The sequence below is a fragment of the Sinocyclocheilus anshuiensis genome, unplaced genomic scaffold (genome assembly GCF_001515605.1).
Source record: "Sinocyclocheilus anshuiensis isolate Anshui unplaced genomic scaffold, SAMN03320099.WGS_v1.1 scaffold524, whole genome shotgun sequence".
NCBI classification, from domain to species: domain Eukaryota; kingdom Metazoa; phylum Chordata; class Actinopteri; order Cypriniformes; family Cyprinidae; genus Sinocyclocheilus; species Sinocyclocheilus anshuiensis.
Genome location: NW_015555703.1, coordinates 2770655 through 2792833, shown reverse-complemented (window position 1 = coordinate 2792833; position 22179 = coordinate 2770655). Strand labels below are relative to the sequence as shown.

General features: G+C 37.8%; 1 protein-coding gene and 1 pseudogene across 4 annotated transcripts in view; one reads left to right on the top strand and one right to left on the bottom strand.

Annotated features, from left to right (window-relative positions):
• The first annotated feature begins 3114 nt into the window (after positions 1 to 3114).
• Positions 3115 to 6831, top strand: LOC107671658 (uncharacterized; annotated as a pseudogene).
• Positions 6832 to 14045: 7214 nt separating this feature from the next.
• Positions 14046 to 22179, bottom strand: part of LOC107671692 (protein SSXT-like) — an 11767-nt gene continuing 3633 nt past the window's right edge. Inside the window, exons 3-10 of one of the 4 annotated variants that reach the window (XM_016464604.1) lie at positions 21681 to 21765; positions 21372 to 21498; positions 19934 to 20158; positions 19673 to 19837; positions 19514 to 19591; positions 16779 to 16901; positions 15802 to 15932; positions 14046 to 14839 (exon numbers count right to left, since the gene is read on the bottom strand). In XM_016464604.1, the coding sequence (XP_016320090.1) occupies positions 14813 to 14839; positions 15802 to 15932; positions 16779 to 16901; positions 19514 to 19591; positions 19673 to 19837; positions 19934 to 20158; positions 21372 to 21498; positions 21681 to 21765 (961 nt within the window). In that variant the 3' untranslated portion in view covers positions 14046 to 14812. Of the gene's footprint in view, positions 14840 to 15801; positions 15933 to 16022; positions 16214 to 16385; positions 16492 to 16778; positions 16902 to 19513; positions 19592 to 19672; positions 19838 to 19933; positions 20159 to 21371; positions 21499 to 21680; positions 21766 to 22179 lie in introns of those variants that run through there. The other 3 variants (XR_001632237.1, XM_016464606.1, XM_016464605.1) reach the window with 3 other exon arrangements.

Here is a 22179-nt window from a genome sequence, read left to right as displayed (position 1 = left end):
TAAAAGTATTAAATTCTTTAAAAAAAAAAAAAAAAAAAATAGAAACAATTATTTACTGACTCCAAGCTTTTGAACAGTAGTGTATATTGTTAGAAATAATTGTTATATATGCTATCTGGCCACGGCTCTTCAATGATCCATACAGGGTTACCTAGATGTCAATATACCACAAAAGATGGTTTTAATGTAAACAACTGTACATTTAGATTTTTCCCTTCACACTAACAATTGTATGGTCTGTATACAGAGGAGACTCTCATGTTTTCTGAAGCGACGCGGCATCTTTCAGCATTGATTCCTCCACCAACAGCAGCTCCTCATCATGGTTTGTGCCATGAACCTACTTACTACAGCACCGCTTTCCAGCGCTCATTATTGTTAAGCAAGCTTTAGTGGTCTTTGTCACAAAAACAGACCACTGATTTACTCACTGGCATGCATTCTTTTGAAATCCACATCATTTGTCACCTTCACCATGTTGCCAGTGAGTTGGTTAAGACTGACCGTTAATATTTGTAACCTTCCAATTCGGATGAGCGCAGGCGGAGGATGGCTCATCAGCGCAGATCAGACCGGGCCTGTGGATGGAGGTGGTGGGACACCGTGCCCTTGGTCGGGGTTTTTGGCAGAGCATGACAGCAGCGTCTGGCAGCAGCTCATTCAGATCTTGTTTCATCGTTTTCATTTTTAGTACATCGCTGCATGCAAACGTACACATAATGTGCAGTGCTATGGGTCAACAGGACCAGGACTGAAATCACCTGAATACATTTGCCACAAATAAAGGTGTTGTATCTGTGAAACTAATTTGTTCAAATTATTATTATATATAGAAGTGGAATGTTTGTCTTGTCAGACCCGAAACGATCTCCTAGCTCTCACAGAACAGATGCTATGCAAACTAAACAATAAACTTTCTCATCAGAAGCGAAGATCTCAGAGAAAACCATTTGCTCAACTGTCCCTTCACCCATCCTCCTTCCCTCCTGGGCATATGGCCCAAGTCACTGAACGTTAGCTTAGAAGTGTCAAGAACTCAAGTTACTATACTTACATATTGTGGTTAAACTTTTCATGTTTAGTATCATTCTAAAGGTGAAATGGTCTCAATTTCACAGCAGTCACTTATGAGACAGACTGAAAACTTTAGAAGAATTCTGTTCTGATGGATGGGTCAAACTGAAGGCCCAATGCATGGAGCATGTGGCACATCATGTGAGATCTTCTGATTTCTGTCTGTCACTGACTTAGCAAGTTGCAGCTGTGTGACTAAGGAAACTACACTTTTTGTACGAGTGAGCATGTGGCAACCGACTTAAAAGTATTAGATCACTCTGCATCCTCTGAATAAACTCAGAATGGTGAGTTTGTAATCGTGAGACCCGCGCCGGCCACGCGAGTCTCTAACAGATACTGGGTCCCTAATGAACGAATAATTGAAAGTATGGGATGTCCCGAATAATCATATATCTAAATTAATACATAACCGATATTTGTGATCAGTTCCTAATTAGAAAAACAGTCTAAATTAATGATCACTTGAGAATTGGAGACCGATTAAATGCAGAAAATCAAAATTTGGCACCTTGCTCGGTTGTATTTATTTGTTCTGTTGCTTGTAATTAGATTATTTGTTCTTATTTTCTTTATTTTTATTTGACAATATAGTCCCTTTTATTTTCCCTAAACACAGCACATACCGAACTGTACCGAAACCGTGATACAAACTGAACCGTGAGTAACTTGAACGATTACACGCCTAATATATACCCTGATAGCACACACACATCACGGAGACGTCTATATTTACATCTGCGAGACATATTTTTTAGAGTGTTTGCTCATCTGCAATATGTCTATAGGACGTTTCCTGTCAGATGTCAAATAGATGTTTAGAAGATGTCTTTAAGATCTATCTTAGAGACATCTATCAGATGTTTGTACACAGCAGATGCTTTCCAGATGAAGCGATTTTTCACAGACATCTTGCAGACGTACATGTGCTATCTGGATATATATATATTTTTTTATTTTTTTTGCAGCCTGCAATTCCTTGTGTTTATTCTTTGCGTAGTTCAGATTTGTCTTATCTAACTGATATGTTTACACTAGCAATGAAAAGGACGTAAAAAGGACTTGTAGAGAATGTTCCCTAAAGGTCCCGAATGTTTCACGAATGTCCCGTGAACCTCTCCCGCAACGTCCTTTTGACGTCTAAAGAACCCTACACAAAGACATCCAGGGCACGTTTGCAGGAGCCATTCAGGGGACCTTTTTTTGTTAGCTGGAGCAGCGCTGCTTCGTGTACAGCCGTTACCAGACAAAACGCTATTTCTGCCGCTCCAAAAGCGCCACCTAGTGGCAGGAAATTATTTTGCATTTTCAAGAAGCCCATCTGCTGTTTTTCTCCAGACCAATGCGAAAATATACCCATGTTTTTAGCAGCAAACACGTACAGTTGTAAATGTGAACCGGTGGATCAATAAGAAGATAATGTGCCATCTAAAAATCTAAACAGTTAAGACAGTAAGATATTTATATGTTTTAAATTAATGTCTGACTTTCCTAAAAATTGTTTAAAGGCTGAAATGTGATGTTTGCCATTTTTGTTTTGTGAAAACCTGTATTTGAACTGTAAACCATGTCCTTTTACGGTTTAATATGTTTCTAGACATTGCCCTACCCCACTCATACCGCATTAATTTTATTTGTGCAGGTCTTAAAAAGGGTCATAAAGCCTTAAATTTGAATTTAAAAATCTTTCTTTGATTTTTGTATTTTGAAAATGTACAACTCCTAGACAATTTTCTCTATTAAAAAAAGGTATTTTTTTTATGTGGGCTAGTTAAATTCATTTCGGGCTACCAAAACCTGAAGAGTGCCTGCCCGAAGGGCTACCAGGGATTTTGAAATGTTGTGAGCCCCAAGTCTTCAACGAGAGTTTTGTTTAGGAATGCATATTGTGTGTATTCAATGTATTGAAGCTGTGAAGAAAAGATGATAGTTTCTTGTAGATGTAATACTTAGGACCTGGTTACTAGTAGGTTGTGCCTTCATCAGTAGAAGAGTGCCGGTTATCTTGAGGACTCATGTTTAAAGCAGCTGGAGATGAAGATGGCCCCAAATCCCTTGACCTGCTTTGAGAAACTAGTTCAGCAGGGCTGTCAAACGGTCACGCTGGAATATTCTTCAGCGGTGAGCGATGATCTCTGCGCTGGTCCCATCTCTGCTGTCAGGAGGTCTGTGATGAGAGACCCGGGGACCCACGGCTCCGGCGGACAGCAGACATCCCCAAACTTCCCATTTCCAAGTCCCATCCTCTCACTAGATAACACACATACAGCAGTCATCCCTCTTTCTTTTTCTCTCCATTTCTGTCTCTCAGAGAGGTACAGCCACACACATACAAAGGGTATTTCTGCTCTGTACCCATGGAAAGAAATCAACAAAACAAAGCATAACTAGTACTGTAAACCCTCTACACCAACAAATAGAGGTGGGTAGCATTCACTATTAGACTAGTTTGTCTACAGACTACGCAGTACTCATGGTCTGGGCTGACTGATGAAGATGATGGAGAAGTACAGAATAATTATAATGATGACTAGCAGAACTAGCAGAAGCAAATGCACAAATTGCAATTGACTATAAAGTATGGTGAGTGGGAGAGAAAAAAAAAATCTGGCCAAACATTATTTTAAATATACATTGTAAACAATGAAGTTAAAATATATTTTTGAAATTGAAAATATATTTAGTTACCAAAATGTATTTCAAAATGTATTTCAGGGGCAAGAAAATACATTTCCAAACCTAAAATAATTAAAAAGTTTTTCTTCAAATGTGAAATGTGAATGTATTTTCTTGGATTGAAATATATTGTTTATTTGCATATTTTAAAAGTATATTTTCAAAAAGACACAAAAACAGCCAAAACATATATATTGGTAGAACATATATTTACATTTGTAACATATTTTAGCAAATATATTTTTTGAAATATATTTACAAATAACAAAAAAATAAAATAAAACACATACATGTAGAAAGATATACCACATGGATATAAACTACAGCATCTTAAATGCATACAAGTTGGGTTTGTTGTCATTCAAAGCATAATTTGACACTTATTACAAAATACAAAGCTGTTCCTAATTCCTGGCCCCAATTTCACACAGTAGTACAAAGACTTGTATGATTAACTATTTCTCAATTTCTAGAGATTACTGTAATTGACCATGTATTTTTAATCTACAGATGATCTGTTATCTGGCTTGACCTTGACAGAACTCGCATACATTAAAGTCTTTACTTTTTATTTCTACTAGATATATCTGTAACACACAAACACTGATTTCTGACTCAATTGAAATAATAAAAAAAAAATGTATCCAAAGAAACCTCTGAGAAAAGTTCATCTAATTTTCAAACATTTTACCTTTGGGATAGCAAAGCAGTCAATGCAAACTAATTAAACTAATGAATCACTGTCTGTACATCAACTCATGATAGCATTCTTCTCAAATCCTGACCTTTATTACTGTGTGACCTTGAATGAGACATAGCTGAGCTCTTTCTAGAACAAACACACCTCCTGTCCGCTGGGAGCCGTGAGGACTGAGCCACACTCACACACACACACACACACACACACACACACAACACACCATCAGAAGCCAAAAGACTCTCACAAACACACACAGACAGCAACTATAAATACAAGCAGTTGGTAAGTGATAGCTGGAGCGGCTCTTGGCATGTTAATCAGGCTTTCTTTTGCCGTGGGCTATTTAGAGGATTCACCAACACGCCACGCTGAGCTCCCTCACTGCTCCATTCAAGGACAAACGCATCTCAAACTGATATTTATTATCTTTGCTCTTGGCCAGTATCCATACTTATTATAGCAAACATACACTCACGGCCGCCACTGAATAAAATATTAAAATAAAATGAGACCAGAGTTATTTAAAAGGTTTTCTCTGTTTAAAGTGTGCCCTTCAAATGTTTTCTTTAATAAACTGGTGTTTAACGTCAGAATGTGTAATGCAAATAAATAGCATTGGTAAAAATGAGTCACTCTCTGTAATATAATGAACACAACTCTAAAAAACGACCAACTGTACTGAGTGGAGCTCAAAAAGCAGCTTCTATGCTGAATGAAACCCAAAGACTAATGATTATTCATGCTAGATATACAAAATATGAAAAAAAAAATACTTGCATAAATGGCATGCTCCCCAAGGAATTTGACTACCATCATCTAAATTTGTAACTTTTTTTTTAAGTACCAATACACCAACACTACTTGAAACACTGCATCATGTATAATATAATGCATCATGTATAATAGCACCATATACAGCCTAAATGATCATGCACTGGCACTGTTCTAGGACATTATTAACCCTGGCTGTAGAGCATTCCAGTTAATGCATATTCATTGACCAAACTCTAAATATATTTTGCTTTTTTTTTTTTTTTGCATTAAAACCCAGTAAAAGTTCAAACATTGTCTGCTTCGAGCTGTCGAGCCATAAGAAGATTTCTTTTGACCAGACATTTAAGGAAGGGTCATATCATTGAAAATAAATCAGTTTTGCAATCGAGTTTGTTAGTCTATATTGAAACATGCACAAAAAAGTATTTTGCTGTTGTTATGCATCACTGATTTTCTGTCTCACACCATGAGCACTTTGCATATTTAAGATGGTGTATAAAGTTGAGGTCAAAATCATTAACTTATCCATTTGTATTTATAATAATGAGATATGCTAATCATCACTATCATAATGATTTTTTTCCATTGCTGTTTGAGAAACTCTTGTAATTTGTGTCCATATAACGTTCATTTGAAGTTCTCTCCCTCCCCCTACAGGACACACTGACTGTGTTTCAGAAGATCACGGTGTGAACTTGGGGAAAATGTCAAAGTCCCAAAGGAAAAGGAAAGACTTGCTAGATCAAGCTGTTAGAAGTTTGGCAGCATCCGATGGTGTGATGCCAAGCTCCGAGCTTGTGATATCACCTGAAGGTAGCAATTTACTGATTGACATTTGTCATGATTATTCCACTCATGTAACTCCATCACTTTCCTCTGCTGCTGAAGATTTTCCATCCTTGCCTGTGACTCCAAGTAAGCCTCCATCCAGTAAACGTGGAAAAACGGAAAAATCTGGTGACGATATAATATCCACTCTCTCTGACCTGATTAACAGCAGTGCGGATGGTATGGATAAACTGATCAACAACAACGCTATGAGAATATAAGGTCTAACAAAACTGTTGATTTCGTTTGTGCAGAGGTAAAAGACTTGAAGATAAAAATGACTAATGCAGAGAAATGCATTGATGAAGAAAAACGTCGTCGCAGCATGCTCGAGAACCGCATACGGGAGCTGGAAGGGTACCACAGGAGATGGAACCTGAAGTTGTATGGAGTCCCTGAGAAAGCAGATCAGAACGTACGAGCGGAAGTTATTAATATTTGCCAGGAGATGCTACCTGAGGGAAAGATCAAGCTTCCAGATGTGATCGATACTGTTCATCGCTTAGGTTCAAAAATGCTCACTGACAAGCCGAGGCCTGTAATTCTTCAATTCACCAGCAGAGTGCACCGTGATGCAGTTTGGAAGGCTGCTAGAAACAACTCGTACCTGCGTGATAAGAAACTACGTTTTGCTGAAGACTTCTTTCTGGGAGGAAGACAGAGAAAGGAGAAAAAAGCTGTGGCCTGCAATTAAAAGTGCGAGGGACGCAGGGAAAAAGGCATACTATGTCAGAGCCCGAGCATTTGTTGAAGGCAAAGAAATCATTCTGCCACCTTGAAGTGTGTCGTCCTGAGGCTGGCTAGTCCAGGATCTTTTGTTGCAGATCGGCTCATGGTTTTTGTGCCTTAATATCCTTTCGAGTATAGTTCAAAACCTTTTGTCTGGAACTTGTCAAGATGTTATATGATAAGTTGGTTCACTTAACACTGACTCTTGTTCTAAGTGCAGAGTTTGGGGTGTTCCCTTTTTTGCCCTAAGCTTTTGAAGTAAGGTCATTGCCTTTTTGTTTCTACAGTTCTTTTATATATTTATTTGTTTTTGACGTTGTTGTCTTTGTTTTCATTAAATGTCAGGGGTATACGGCATACTGTGAAAAGGAAAGCTTTATTTTTATTTGCGAAACAACTGAAGCCTGATTTTTGTTTTTTCCAAGAATCCCATTCATCTGTTAATGATGTAAAATTTTGGAAATCACAATGGGGAAATGACCTTTGGTTTTCCCATGGAACTGAATGCTCTGCAGGAGTTACTACTCTAAGAAATGCATTTAAAGGGAATATATTACACTCGGACTGTGATTCATATGGACATTTTTTGTGTCATGTCATTGATCTTAATTCAACTTTTATTATTATGGCCAATATTTATGGATTTAATTCAAGGTCTGAGAATGCTAGTTTTCTTGAGTTTATAGAAAGCAGACTGCTATACTGTCTGAAAAAATTCCCAAACTCTCTGCTTGTTATCAGGTGGGGATTTCAATATTGCAATTGACAGTGCTCTTGATAAATGGCCTCCCGGCCGACCCTCATCACTTAATTTAAAATTTAAACAATTCATGGAGAGACTTGATTTGATTGATGTCTGGAGGTCCAAATTCCCTAATACTAAAGCATTTACCTGGAGCAACAAGGCTGCTTCTCATTTCTCTCGTATAGACTTTTGGCTGATCTCTAATTCTATTGACATTCCCAGTACTTTAGTTGATATTCTCCCAACTCCCCTAACTGACCATAAGGCTATCTATATAAAAATTAAGCTTTCTGTAAGCACTTTAAATGCTATTAAACCATCATATTGGAAGTCAAACAGCTCTCTATTATCTCATAATACCGTTAAGCTTAAAATTAATTATTTCATTAACCATTATTGGAAAAAAAGCAGTAAGGGAACGCTCTTTTAGCATTAATTGGGAGTTACTCAAATTTGATATTGGTAAATTTATGAGAAGCTACGGGAGTGCTCTAGCCAAGCTTAGGAAAGCTGAGGACAAAATATACTTACTTAATCTTCTTATTTTATTAACCAAATTTTATATACATAAATGTAAATTTTCAGGTCAAAAACCACTTTTTTATGTTTTGCTTGCTGAATTGCAGCATTACTTTGGGACTATCTTTAACTCGTGTAACAAGAAGGCTTTAAAAACAATTGAAATCTGTAAGTCTTTTAATCTTTTCCTTTGATGTGATCTTTTGTGATTAGTTATATACCCCTGTCTTGTACCCTGTAGTTTTATTTTTCTTGTTTTGTTTTTTTTTTTCTTTTGTTCTACATTGTGACTGCTTTTATCTTTGTCTATATAATGTTCTTAATAAAATAAATAAATAAAAAATATATAGTGATGAAACACTTATGTAATATAATAATATTTTTATAATACATTTTGAACTGCAAATTTGATGCCACTGCATTTTAGGGTAGAGATGTCCTACCTTATTTTCAAGTATTGATTAGATAATTTGCTTTAATGTGAACATGCTGATCAGAAACCATTACTAGAAATGGAAACGTGACTCAGATATGATGCCACAGATCATTCACTTGGAATACAATTACACAATGCCCTATTAAAGCAAGAGCATGTAGTTTCCGCTCTACTAGTGTCATCTAGCAGAACTACAAAAAAAACATCATGTTTTCAAGCAAACATTGCCACGCCCCTTTCACGCTTCACACTTCTGCTCACTCAAACATCACAAACACAGCTCTATAAAGAGAAGGCATGTCTCAACAGATACAGTAAAATCCGGCTACTTTCAATAAAAGCTCCAACATATTAGGAACACTTTTAACTTGAAGTTTAGCTTACCTGTCGAGAAGAAACTCAAACATTTCATCAAATTCCTCCATCTTGTAAAAACATTGCCAGTGTTTACACTTGTTTTTCCTCGTTGTCTGTCTCTGTGTATTTTGGCAAGTCTTTGTATTTTAGCTTGCACTTCCACTTCTTTTTATTTTTCTTCATCTTCATCTGGTGTTTTATGGTGGTTTGGCAAGCCACCTACTGATCTGGAGTGTGGAGTGCACATTGATTTGAGAGAGAAGAGAAAAAAACTATATTCTATCCATTGTTCCTGTCTCTTTTTTTAAATACTTAATATTTCATGAACTCTTGATTGCATTGACCTGTTTCCTAATAATACTTTTAGTGAAATGTTATCAATTCCCAGCCATCCTAATTGATTAATTAACCGAAGTCTTTCCCGTTCATATGCAGCAGAATATGCTTCACTGGTTCTGGATCTCCACATTTGTCACAATTGCCTGTTTCATGCTTCCCTATTTTACAAAGACTATAATTTAATGCTGTGTGTCCAATTCTTAATCTTGAAATAATTACATATTTCCCTCTTATTTCCAACACACTCCTGAACCTGGTAAAGATGTCTTCCTTTTAATCCACTTTTCCATTTCTTTCTTATTTCAATTGATTTCATTCTCTTGAATTCAGCTTTGCTGAAAGATAAATTAATTTCAATTTGTGGATGATTCAAGGCCTTCTTTGCCAGCAGGTGCACTTCCTCGTCTCCATCCACACCCACATGTGCCGGCACCCAGAGGAAGTTTACCAAAATCCCAAACTGCCTGTTTTAAACAAACATTGCAAAACTTAAAATACTAAATCTTGCCGTGCTTCATATTTTCCACTCAGTAGGCTAGTGAGAGAAGCCATTGAGTCAGTGCATATCACAGTTCGTGCTGGTTGTACTTCATCGATCCACTGCAGAGCTACATAGCTAATAACTCGGAAGTGAATACTGGCACGGGATCCGATATTCTTTTTGCGATTTTTATTTTAAAGGTAGGAATGTGTACTGCCGCTGCTGTTCTTCCAGACTCTGGCTCCTTTGACCCATCTGTAAATACCTGTAATACGGAATAATACTCTTTAATTATATATTGTTGAACTACTAAAAAGGCGGTACTAAAGTCTGATTTTGTGGTGGATGTGCTCAAATGTGACCATCTTAATTCAAGTGATGAAGGATTTTGAAAGGCTGACAGGGTTGAGCCCTACTGTAAAGTTAACCCTGCATGGTTTAAATGTTTGAAAATTATTAACAGTTGCAAATAAACATTAATTAGAAATTTAGAAAGGTAATCAAAAAGTAATCAAAAGTAATCAGTTACATTTAACAAAGTAATTGAAAAAGTTACACTACTATTACATTTTAAATAGGGTAACTTGTAATCTGTAACCTATTACATTTCCAAAGTAACCTTCCCAATACTGTATATCAGTTGGTATGTTCATTTCCATTTTATTTATTACTTTGTGTATTTGTAAATCAATCAGTGGCATAGGGAAAATCCAAGGGGGAATTACTGGTTTAGCAACAGAAGGGGCGATTTCAATGTCTTTCAATCCCAAGCTGTTTTCCTCCTTCCTTACTACCCAACCAAAGCTTGCTATTCCTTTGTACTAATATTCCCAACAATCTTTCAGAAGTAAGCTAACTGGATGGCTTTCCAGGTGTCCCTTTACCTCATCCTCAACTGATGCCTTCGTTGTTCTAGAGGCAATTCTCCCATTTCAACTTGTAATGATACCACTGGAGAAGATCTAAATGCTCCACAACAAGTACAGAAAGCTTTTTAAGTACGGTTTTGTTCGCAGACCTGTAAACCATCCAATCTCTCTCCACCCTGAGCCACCTGAAGTCCTAGCTTGCACTTCTGTAATGGAATCTGAATTTATTTTTCCAATTAACACCCTCTGGCTCAGCCTGCTATAGTAGACACGCCCCAAACTCTCGCTATTGGCTGCGTGGAGGTATGCAAATGCATAGGTTGACAGGCAGGTAGAACATCCAATCATTGCACTCGGATTGAATGCAGTGATTGGACGAACATTTTAAGGTCCTAGACAGCCATTTTTGTCAGCAGGTATAGACCTTATGTAGTTCCGCCCGTTTTCAGCACTGTCCTCGTTGTCTTCTGTCTTCCTTTTATATTTCCACAGCGTAAAGGTAAGTTCATACGAATTTATGAATGAACTGCTCATTTAAGAAAAAAACTTCTTGGTCTACTGACATTTGTTATGACATCCGCTTTGAACGTTACATGTACATGATAACTTTAGTTTACTCTACAGTAAGTAAATCCACTTCACCAGCGAATTACTCAAACAGTGACGCTATAGAGTTCAAAGACAAAATCTTAAAAATGGCTGTGCACTTGTTTCTCTGAAGCATAAGGTCTATAACAAAAAAAATGTTTCTTAAAAACATTACATACCCAATCAATGTTTTGTTTTTTTCCTGAGAAGGTATTCAAACCTATGGCATATAATACGTTTATCCATGTAAATGTATGGTTAGAATAATCAGTAAAATGAACATGCCTAAAGTTCTGGTAATAGCGACTACCGTTGTGTAAGGCACTGGCAGAAAGTTGGTTAACGTTGCCACACATCTATGGCCCTATGGCACGATGGCTGCTACCTAATAAAGCTGCCGGCTTCCCCTGGGCTGCTAGTTCAATCCTCTAGTTGCTGGTTGCTTTCACACTATTTATTTAGTGTGACACATCTCCAATTAAAGTGTGCAGAGAGCTGCATCCCCCCCTCTCTCCTCCCAGAGAGCTGCATCCCCCCCTCTCTCCTCCCCACAAACCCTCTACCATAAAGAGAGAAAGACAAAGAAGAGAGAAGGAGGGAAATATTCTGCCTTCCAGCGATGATTGCAGTCATTTCCCACTGTGGCAGCTCACAGTCTTGGCCTGAGAGGTGCTCTGAATTATAATTGTGAGATGAACAGAAGCAATGTTTTTCTATATGACAGCACAGTTAGTGAACACAGATAACATGACCTTATACAATGTACACCTTAATCGATCAAGTTTATTTTGGTTACTGTCTTATTTCTGCAATGCAGACTTCATTAAAGATCCTATATATAGTAATATAACTCATTCCAATATGTCTCCCTTATTTACACACCTGATTTAAATAATAAGCCCTTCTACAGAGAACTTCATGAACTGAACTTAGTCTGTCAGATAAGGGAGACATACAAAATGTGCAGTGGTTTCCCTGGACCGGAGCCAAGAACCACTGCTCTAACATTTGCATTTTGATCCCGTTTTCTCCCAAATCACCCTGATGTTCCAGGATCCGACAGCCATAGGCATGCTTTTAGTTACAAGAAAACAGAAAGGATTAAAATGAATATTTAAATTGCCTGATTAATGGTCACCCATTAGTTCAACAATGGTATCCAGTGGTATGGTTGAAGCTTTTCTGTGCCAGTGGTTCCCAATAGCAAAGCATTTCCCATAATACTTGTTTGGAAGAGAGGCCACTTCCAACAGAATTGTGCCCTACTTCCTTCGAATGGCAGAGCCCTTGAAGTTAGTTCTCTGAAGGGTGTAGGGCATTACTGTAAGCATTTGGAACGCCCTTGGCAAAGACACTGTTTGACCAAATGTGACTTTGACATCTGCGTGTGCATGCAGCATCCAGCACATCAGCCTGACTTCCATTTAAAGAGAAAAGCCTTAAATTATTTCCTTTGACTTGTGCACTAGGAAAGACATCATGGTTGGGGAAAGACCACAGAATGACTGGTCTTTCTTTTTTGGCTTGCCTGTGGAGAGTTGTAGCTAAAGCTTTCAGTGTGCCAATGATAACTGCACACTGGGCATGTGACCCAGTCTGTAATGCACTAATAACACATCTTTCAGCCATCATCTGAAGGCCCATTCAGAAGCTGGAGGAGATTGGTGAAGGTTTTGAGAGGTTGAGCAGGCATGCTGCTTTTAGGAGGCCAGTAGGAGCTATCAATGGCAGCCACATTAGCTCCAGCTTTAGGTCAGTGCTACTACAACAGGAAACTTTACCCATCAATCACCCTCCAGGCAATCTGTGACCACAATGCAAAGTTTTTGGATATTTTTGTTGGGTTCCTGGGGTCCGTGCATGACTCCAGGGTCTTAAAAAACTGTCATGTTTATGTCTCAAGCTCATACCCTCCACCTGGCCTTTTCATCCTTGTTTAAAAGAGCCAATCTGCCTCACTACACATTTTAAAGAACCACTACGAGGCATTGTTGAAGAACGCTTTAACCAGCACTATGCTAAGGCCCGATCTATAATAGAAAGAGCCTTTGGAATGGTGAAGAACCATCGATGGGCGATATTTCTGCAATCTTTGATGGTTTACCACATATTTACCCGAAAGGCTGTCGCAGCGTGCGTAATGTTACACAAACTGTGCTTGGCTGCAGGAGATGAGGAGGATCCACTGCATCTAGAGGCAAATGAAACCGAGGACCTCGTACCCCAAGATCGCATGATCACTAATGGAAATAACTTCCTCAAAGGGACCATTGCATGTACCCTTTACTAACTGACCTCTGAAAGGGCCCTTCGTGAAGGGCTTGAGTTGTTCGTTTTCATTTGGAACATCCCTACGAATGGCGTCCTCTTCCTGAAGTGCCTTTCAAGGGCATTTGGAATTCTGGAATAGGCTACGGTCACCTACCTTTGACAAAGTAGTGGAAAATGGACAGCTTTGTCCAATTGAATCAAAAATGTTGTTAATTTGGGTGTTTCCAGTTCTTACCAATTGCAGGGAGTCACACAGATTCCTGGGAATGGCTGGACACTATTGTGGGTTTTGTCCAAATTTTGCATCAACTGTTGCACCTTTGACTGAGCTTATTAATATCAAAGTACCCTTAGAGTGAACCGTTATTTCTCAGCAGGCATGTGATGGAGACAAGGCCTTGTTGGTTGTGTAGCTGTGCTTATTGCACAGGATGGAGTAGAGCAGGGGTACCCAATCCTGTTCCTGGAGATCTACCTACCTGCTTAATTAGTTGGTTCAGTTGTGTTTGATCAGGGATGGAGCTGAACTTTGCAAGAAGGTAGAGCATCCCCAGTCCCTCTACAAGATACTTGCTTCTTTGATACCAAGTTTGAGAACTTCAATAACTCTTCAGTCTACTACAAACCTAGTGAATACTACACTATTCACTACAAACCACTACAGTACCAGAACAGTTTAATCAAATTTCAGCAAGACATACATGTCATTTTAAAATGGAATGTCCCACCTTCAAAAACAATAGAAAACAAAGATTCAATACAGTCAATAAGCACACGGGACGACACTTTGAGCTACCGTTCAACACCTGGGCTCAATCTGAGCTCTATTTGATAAACCATAAAATACATTTATACATCATAGCATAGTTTTGAACCTGAAATGTAAAACCATTTTCCACCTCTCCACTAGCCTTAATTCACACCTCAGCATTATTGCTTCTCTGACATTTGCAGGAGAGGAGAAAAAAACAACAACAACAACAACAACGCACAATGAACTTTATTACAAAAACAAAACACGTTCCACTGCTGTGTGTTTATGTATTTTCACTGATTTCGTAAGTTGCTGAGAATAAGGCAGCTGTTTCACTTAAGGCATTGCTGCTGTGAAATTGCTTCTCTGTTAAACTCAAAAATGCACATATGAGTTGACAGGAAATTCTTAAAATGTGTACGCTTTCTTATTTTTGTCAAGTGAGTTTTATAGTCGTTTCACGATTAGATCACCTGTGCTGAGAATCGAGCCAATCGTTGATCGGTTTGTTCAAATGCTTGTGGCCGAATGAAGAGTTCAGTCTACATTAGCAGGGAAGATGCATCTCTTCGTAGGTGATGCGTAGAGATTTTGAGAGCACAGTAGCCCTTCTTCAGATCACACACAGCTCCAAATTAGAAATGCTAGGGCGGGAAGTCAAATGCTCGTCATCTACTGCTGGTAGTTGCCATACTGCCCCTGTGAAGAAAGATACGATGTGACCGTAGGCCTGTGCTACAACACAGCTAGTCTGACAGACTCAACAACTGACATTGTATTGCTGAACGTTAAAAGAGTCATGTGTCACACTCGGAAACATTGGTGTCTTTAAAGATGGAAATATTACGGATTAAAAGTACGGATTTAATTGTCTCATTTAATGATTCCAAGACAGTGAGAAAGAAGTGTTTGAAAAGGAGCTGATGAGTACAGTCACAATGATTTCTGCAGGTTTTATGAAGTCAAATTTATGACTTTTAAAGACCTTTTTAAGACCAAGTAAAGAAAATGTAAGGAAAAAATTGAATGTAACACCAATATGGTCTCTAAATGTAAATATCTTGTAAAAGAAATTTCAAAGTTTGAAAATGGAATTTTCGAAAATCTGTTAGTTTTGAATTCATAAAAAAAAAAAAAACGCAAATATCTAAAGATTCTTAAACACACATTTTCTTGGGAAGCAAAATGCCACAAGAATTCTTGTTTTTGTGTATGAGAAATTGATCAAAATAAAGTGAGTTTGATTAAAACAAGAACAAATCCAATAGGCTCAGGAAAACCAATTTGATTCAAAGGGAAACCAAGTTCTCATTCTCCATTGACAGATGTTCATTCTTGTTTTAAGCATAAACTCACTCAATTCTGCTTAATTTCTCAGAACACAAAACTTCGTATGTTCAAGTAAATGTATCTTGGATTTAAGGATGTTTAGATATTTGTCTTGGAAAACGAGACCAAATTACTGAGGAGGAGTCATTTTTTTGTAGTGCATGCAACATTTAATGCCTTAATTTAATTTTTGGAAGGGCGAATTAAGACTTTTTAAGACCCGCAGAAACCCTGTCAGAGACACTGTGAACACCTTAACTAAAGGTTATTAACTAAAGTATTTATAAAGAAAGATTTCGGCAATGCTCTGCTGTGACGGGAGGGTTTCTGACCTGGTCAAAAGCATAGGGGCGCTGCGGCTGTCCCTGCGGGGGTCCGGGCTGTGGCGCTCTGTAGGCCGAATACTGCTGCCCTTGACTCTGGGGATAGTTCGGGTACTGACTTGGAGCGCCCTGAGACGGAGCTGTTGATATAAAAGAAAGGGTGTTTTTTTCTCTCTCTCCGTATTCTTACTATGAATGTAGACTGTTAACGGATTAAGCAAACCGCTGACCTTCACAATTTGTTCAGATAATTTCATGTTATGTCATGTCTTATGTCCTTTTTCCAATTTTTTCTTTATCATTCACAGCATGTGCAGAAAAATGTCCTCTCTCAAGACAAGTAAAGCATGGTATGCCATCCATTCTTCATTATTCTCTATTCTGCATTAATTTACTTTCCACTGGAAGTCTGTATTTAGCACTACACAATGACCAGGAAAACAAAGATTGAAGGTTAAACAAAGATAAAAAAAAAATTTTAAGTGATCAAGGCTTCTGCTTCTCTTGATTTATTAAGCATCATCTGGTTATTCATCCTGAAAACATTTCATTTTAATTGAAACCGCTCTGACGAGATGAAAACACCATGTAAGTTGGAGTTAAGTAGTCTTTATTGAGATTTTTTGCTCAAATAAAAGTGTAATAGAGTCAGTCGGTCCTCTTTCATGTGCTCGATTGTGCCATTTGCTGCGACTAAATCTGTAAGCAAACCATGCAAGTTGATGTTTTTCCTTGATTTGAGCTTGATGTGAAAATGCAATAATTCTTTTTTTTTTTTTTTTTTTTTATATATAATCGTGATATTTTATAAAAGAAACCTTAATATTTGTCAGGTTTAACAACAACTACATCTGTTCATCTTCATTACACGTTCTGACCAGTGTGTTAAAAATATGACTGTCTGCAAACATTAACATTTCTGGATCCACATTAATCAATAGAGTCTTCTGATGTCTCAGACATGAATCTGTGGGTATGATTCATACCATAGGCCTGCTGCTGTCCAGGGTAAGCCTGCTGTCCTGTGTACTGCTGCTGCGGTGGGTAACCCTGCTGCTGCGGTGGACCCTGCTGATACGCCTCTTGCTGCTGACCATACTGTGCATTTCCTACAGGAAGAGGACCAAAGGATTCACGAAGCATCAGCAAAGCTACCCGCTAAATAACCAGGAACTCCTGCTAAGAGTGTCTGCGTCACACTGTTTATCCTCATGCTACAGCCTGCCTGGTGTCCTCCTGCACTACTACATTCAGGCTGAGAGGACGGGGATGGGAGAGTAACGCTGAAGCAGTTCAGCTGTCGGTTGTGCAGAGAAACCATCAGAATTTTAATGATCCTCTGAGTTTCTGCTGCTGATACGGAGTGAATGAACTTTAGTTTTATTTGAATTTTGTGATAAAATTGACAAAACCTGAAGACTAAGACTTCAAAAACTAAAAGAAAAATCACAAACCTTATTGCAATGATTGGATGGCAGGTGTGCTACAAATAATGTTTAGTAATGTGTTGTTCACACATCAATAGAAAATAGCACAGAGTAAAAGGTCGATCTTTATTGGTTCAACAAAGTGACGATGAACCAAAACCAATTCATCAGTATTATCAACCCAGCCCTAATACACACTGTACATTTTCATGAGAAGCTCATTTCAGCTTACATTTGCGTAAAATATATATATCTTTTTTTTTTTGGTTTGATTTTGAGGTGGAGTAACTTTTTATTAGGAAGGGGACCTTTGTGAATAGGTTTTAAGAAATGAATACAAATTTATCTGATTTAGGACAAACATTAAAAATGAGTGATTGATTTTTTATAATTTAGCACCATACAGCTACCGCGGCTATATTTATTGCGAGAAACAAGACAAAAATAGAAAAAGTAAATTAAAAAAACTAACTATATAAAACAACAAAGCAAATAAAAGGTTTCTGAATTTTTTCTTTGATTAAGAAATCTAAAACTAAATCTGGTCTCACTTCATTAAGCATCTTTTCATAAGAATCAACTAGAGGAGTTTAACAAACACTTGTGGGTTAGTCTGGAGTAGGCATGGGACGATAACCGGTTTCAAGGTATACCGCAGTTTGGAAAAGTCACCGAGTCAAGGAGGTGAATCCCTGGAACTTTTATCCCCGTCGAAAAAGATGAAGTCTGCCGTATGGGAATTTTTCGGGTAACGTAGACTAACCATGTTCCGTACACAACGATGTTCCGTACAGATGACGTTTTAGCGCCGATCGCTAAATAAATACTTCCAGGTCGTACGTAATCTATATATCTGTCACCTTCATTTCTCCCTCTTTCACCCCCGATCAAGACAGAGACCCACCTACCGTTTGTTTCAGTGTTGAAATAAATACTATCTGGCTTGCTACCGAGGCAGATAACATGGCTAATTAACTAGCTAACCTCTTTTCTTATGTGTGCATGTGCACACATCCTCTTACCTCACCGCTCCAAACTTAATCCAGGAAAGGTGAACATTCCTGCATCATAACTTGGACTGAAAGAGGAATGTGTAGTAAAAGTGAGCATGTCTCCAAAAACCTTGTTGAGCTGCAGGTTTAATGACTGACTTTTTTTATTGATTTCTTTTTTTTACAGAAATTATGTTTTTGATTATTGAGCTGCAGCTTTAGGCTCACTTAAGTGACTGCATTTTTTCATTTAGAAGGATTTTTTATTTTTTTCACAGAAAAGAAAAGATGTTCTGATTATTGTTGAGCTGCAGGTTTAGGCTCACTTAAGTGACCGCACTTAATTTAATTAAGAAGAATTAAATTATTTATTTGAATTATTTAGCCTGACATGTTTACTGTTCCAAAATGTTCTTGTTGAGCTGCAGGTTTAGGCTCACTTAAGTGACCGCACTTAATTTAATTAAGAAGAATTAAATTATTTATTTGAATTATTTAGCCTGACATGTTTACTGTTCCAAAATGTTCTATATGTTTCTTAAAAATAAAATATATTGTGTTCAGTGGAAAATGAAGTTGTTTTTTACCCAGACATTTAAAAATAACATATTTTAGAGCTGTAATCGCAAAATACTGTGATACCGAATAATTGTGATACCGTGAAACCGTGATATTTTTTTTTTATCTAAGGTTATCATACCGTCAGAATCTCATACCGGCCCATGCCTAGTCTGGAGTGGCCTGTAGTCTGGAAGTGGGTGCAGATCATATGGTCTCAAATTGGACATAACATTTTCCAATTTGGTAAAGATTATGTGTGTCCCTGGAGCACAAAAGCAGTCTTAAGTCGCTGGGGTATATTTGTAGCAATAGCCAACAATACATTGTATGGGTCAAAATGATTGATTTTTTTTTATGCCAAAAATCATTAGGATATTAAGTAAAGATCATGTTCCATGAAGATATTTTGTAAATATCCTACTGTAAATATAGTAAAACTTAATTTTTGATTAGTAATATGCATTGCTAAGAACTTCATTTGGACAACTTTAAAGATGATTTTCTCAATATTTAGATTTTTTTGCACCCTCAGATTCCAGATTTTCAAATAGTTGTATCTCGGCCAAATATCGTCCTATCCTAACAAACCACACATCAATGGAAAGCTTATTTATTCAGCTTTCAGAAGATGTATAGATCTCATTTTCAAAAATGTACCCTTATGACTGGTTTTGTGGTCCAGGGTCACATTTGTGCTATACTAAAGCAGGAAAAAGCATTTTGCAAGAGAACGCATCCTACCCTCTGACGCTGCCTGTCCTCCATGGCTGTATTGCTCCGTGTAGTATTCCTCTTGACCAGGATATTGCTGAGGAGGTCCTAAAAACACACAAAACAGACATGAGTGAATCAAAGCAAAAACTGAGTGAATCAATATTTGAGCAAGAGATTTCAGCGTACCTTGATGTGGCGGCCTGTAGGGGGGCATGGGCCTCTGTCCGATCACATGATTGCCTTGACCCATCATGCCAATGGGGTTCTGCTGCCCCTGGTAATGCTGCCCACTGCCACCAGAAGGGGGCATGTTGTACTGTTGGGAAGAAGCCTGCTGGTGCATCATAGGCCCTAGAGCAAAACACAAGCACTCATAACATACCGTTTATCATTATGTGGTTGATATTATTGTTAAAGCATTGCTTTGAAATGAGAGGGCAGCAGTACCCTGATTGGGCTGCATGGTCATGTTGGGCCGAGGGCCGTAACTGCCCATGGGCTGCCCCTGGCTCATGTTTATTTGCCCCTGTGACTGTATTCCCTGCGAGGAGGGCACTGTGTGGTTATACGCCCCCATGGAGCCGTGGCTGCTGGGTGGCATGTTCATGGAGCCGCTGGGTATGCTGGGAGTCTGATTGGGCCCGGGGCCCTGCATGGACATGTGGTTTGGACCTGCAGAAGCAGACAGTGATCAACAAAACAAACCCCTTCGCAATTAATGTGAAACATAACAAAAACAAAATCCTTTAAGCATTCAAAAAATCACATGAAGCACATGACCAATAGCAAACAATGAGAAGATAACATGTAAACATATTAGATGCTTCACAAAAACATTTGATTTAAAATGGTTATTTATATATTTTGCTTTAGTGTGCCAGTAAGAAAATAAATTTTATAGGGGTGGGAATCTTTAGGCACCTCACAATCCAATCTGATTCCAAAACTATTTTGTGAACTACATTTTTTTCTTATTAATGAGTTTACATTAGCAGAAAAAAAAGGTACCGTGAAGGTAAAATTTTGTTCCTAGGGGAACAAAACATAACTATATTTTTAAAGGTCCACAACAGGTCCTTAGGCTGCAATTATGTACCTAAAACAAGTTATGAAAGTACAACTCAGATGAGAAAGGTACATTTTTGTACTTTTTTTAAGTTTAGGCCCAACTACAATACCTTGTCTATTTTTGTTTTTTTTTATTCAATGTCAGCTTATGATATTATCAAGAAACTGCATTAAACTGCTTTAAATGTTAAAAAATATATCTTCTCAAAGTGTGTACGAAAGCCTAGTACAACCACTTTATGTCTCCTGCCTGTAAAATAGGACAGACATTACTTACAAACATCATATGTTAGTAAATGTATTAAATTAAATATTTTACCATTTTTTAATGTTATATTATAATTTTGTCAAAAAATGTTATTAAATGTTTGTTTTTTTATTATAACTTTTGACCTTTGCACCATTTTTGTATTTTTAAATGTTTTTTTTTTTTTTTTTAAGAATAGCGATACATCAGAGAACTGATTTTTTTTCTCCCACCCCTACAATTTGAAATAACATTCTAATCTTACCATAATAAAAAAAAAAAAAAAAAAAAGGCACCACCTCCAAGATGCTTGGAACAAACTACCTGCAAACTGTGAGCAAGTCCACCTAGAAATAAGCTGTTTTAAAGCCAAATATTTATTTGATTTGATGTTCATTTTGTTTGTTTTTTAAGTTAATTGATAAATAAAAACTACATGGTTTTTATTTTTGAAAACATTCACACTTGACAGCATTTCTCCACAAGTGTGCCTCCGTACTTCTATGGATTTAGGTTTCCTCAGTCGCTGGTTCTCAGAGTTTGTCAGTGAGTGCACTGCTGTGAATGTACCTGGCATCTGTCCATTCATCTGGCTCTGCATGTGTGCTGCGGGCGGCCCATCTGACGGCATACTGTGACCGTGGGGGAGCTGTGGAGTCGCTCCACTCTGATTCATGGCCATGTTCTGAGAGGGTGGCTATTGAGAAACAGAGAGACATTACTTCAAATTCAATTCAAACCAGTGCTGTGACACATCATACAGCACATATCAACTATGCAAAATAAATATAAATATATAATTGTTTGTTACCATTTTAACATACCATAGCTAAAGCCATTCAGCCCGTGTCAGATGTGAAACTGGGAATAAATACTCACCGCGGGCAGCAGAGACTGCATGTTCTGATTGGAGTCTGCTATTGTGGCCAGATACACTAGATTTCTGTGTAGCATCTGTTGGTAGCTGCAAGACAGCAATGAGAAACGTGCTTTGATCACAGACTGAATTAGGAAAAGAATAATGCAGCATCCTACAATATTTGAGAATGTAAATGTGCAATGTAAGCACTACCTTTAAGGTACCCAATATTTGCCTTAACCCTTGTGCATCCCTTAGGGACATTATTTTTTTTACATTCAAGCTATTAATGCAAACAGCATACATTTTGCCCAAATGTGCATTTTTTTATTGGAATTCCAATATTTCACCCTCATTTCCTTTCATAGATCTATTTTACACGAGGTAACAAAATAGCTACACTCAGGACCTTAAGGACAAACATTTTAAATATATATATATATATATATATATACTAGGCTTGCCGCGATAGACGGTGCTGACGGTGATACCGGTGTTAAGCCGCTACACCGGTTACGT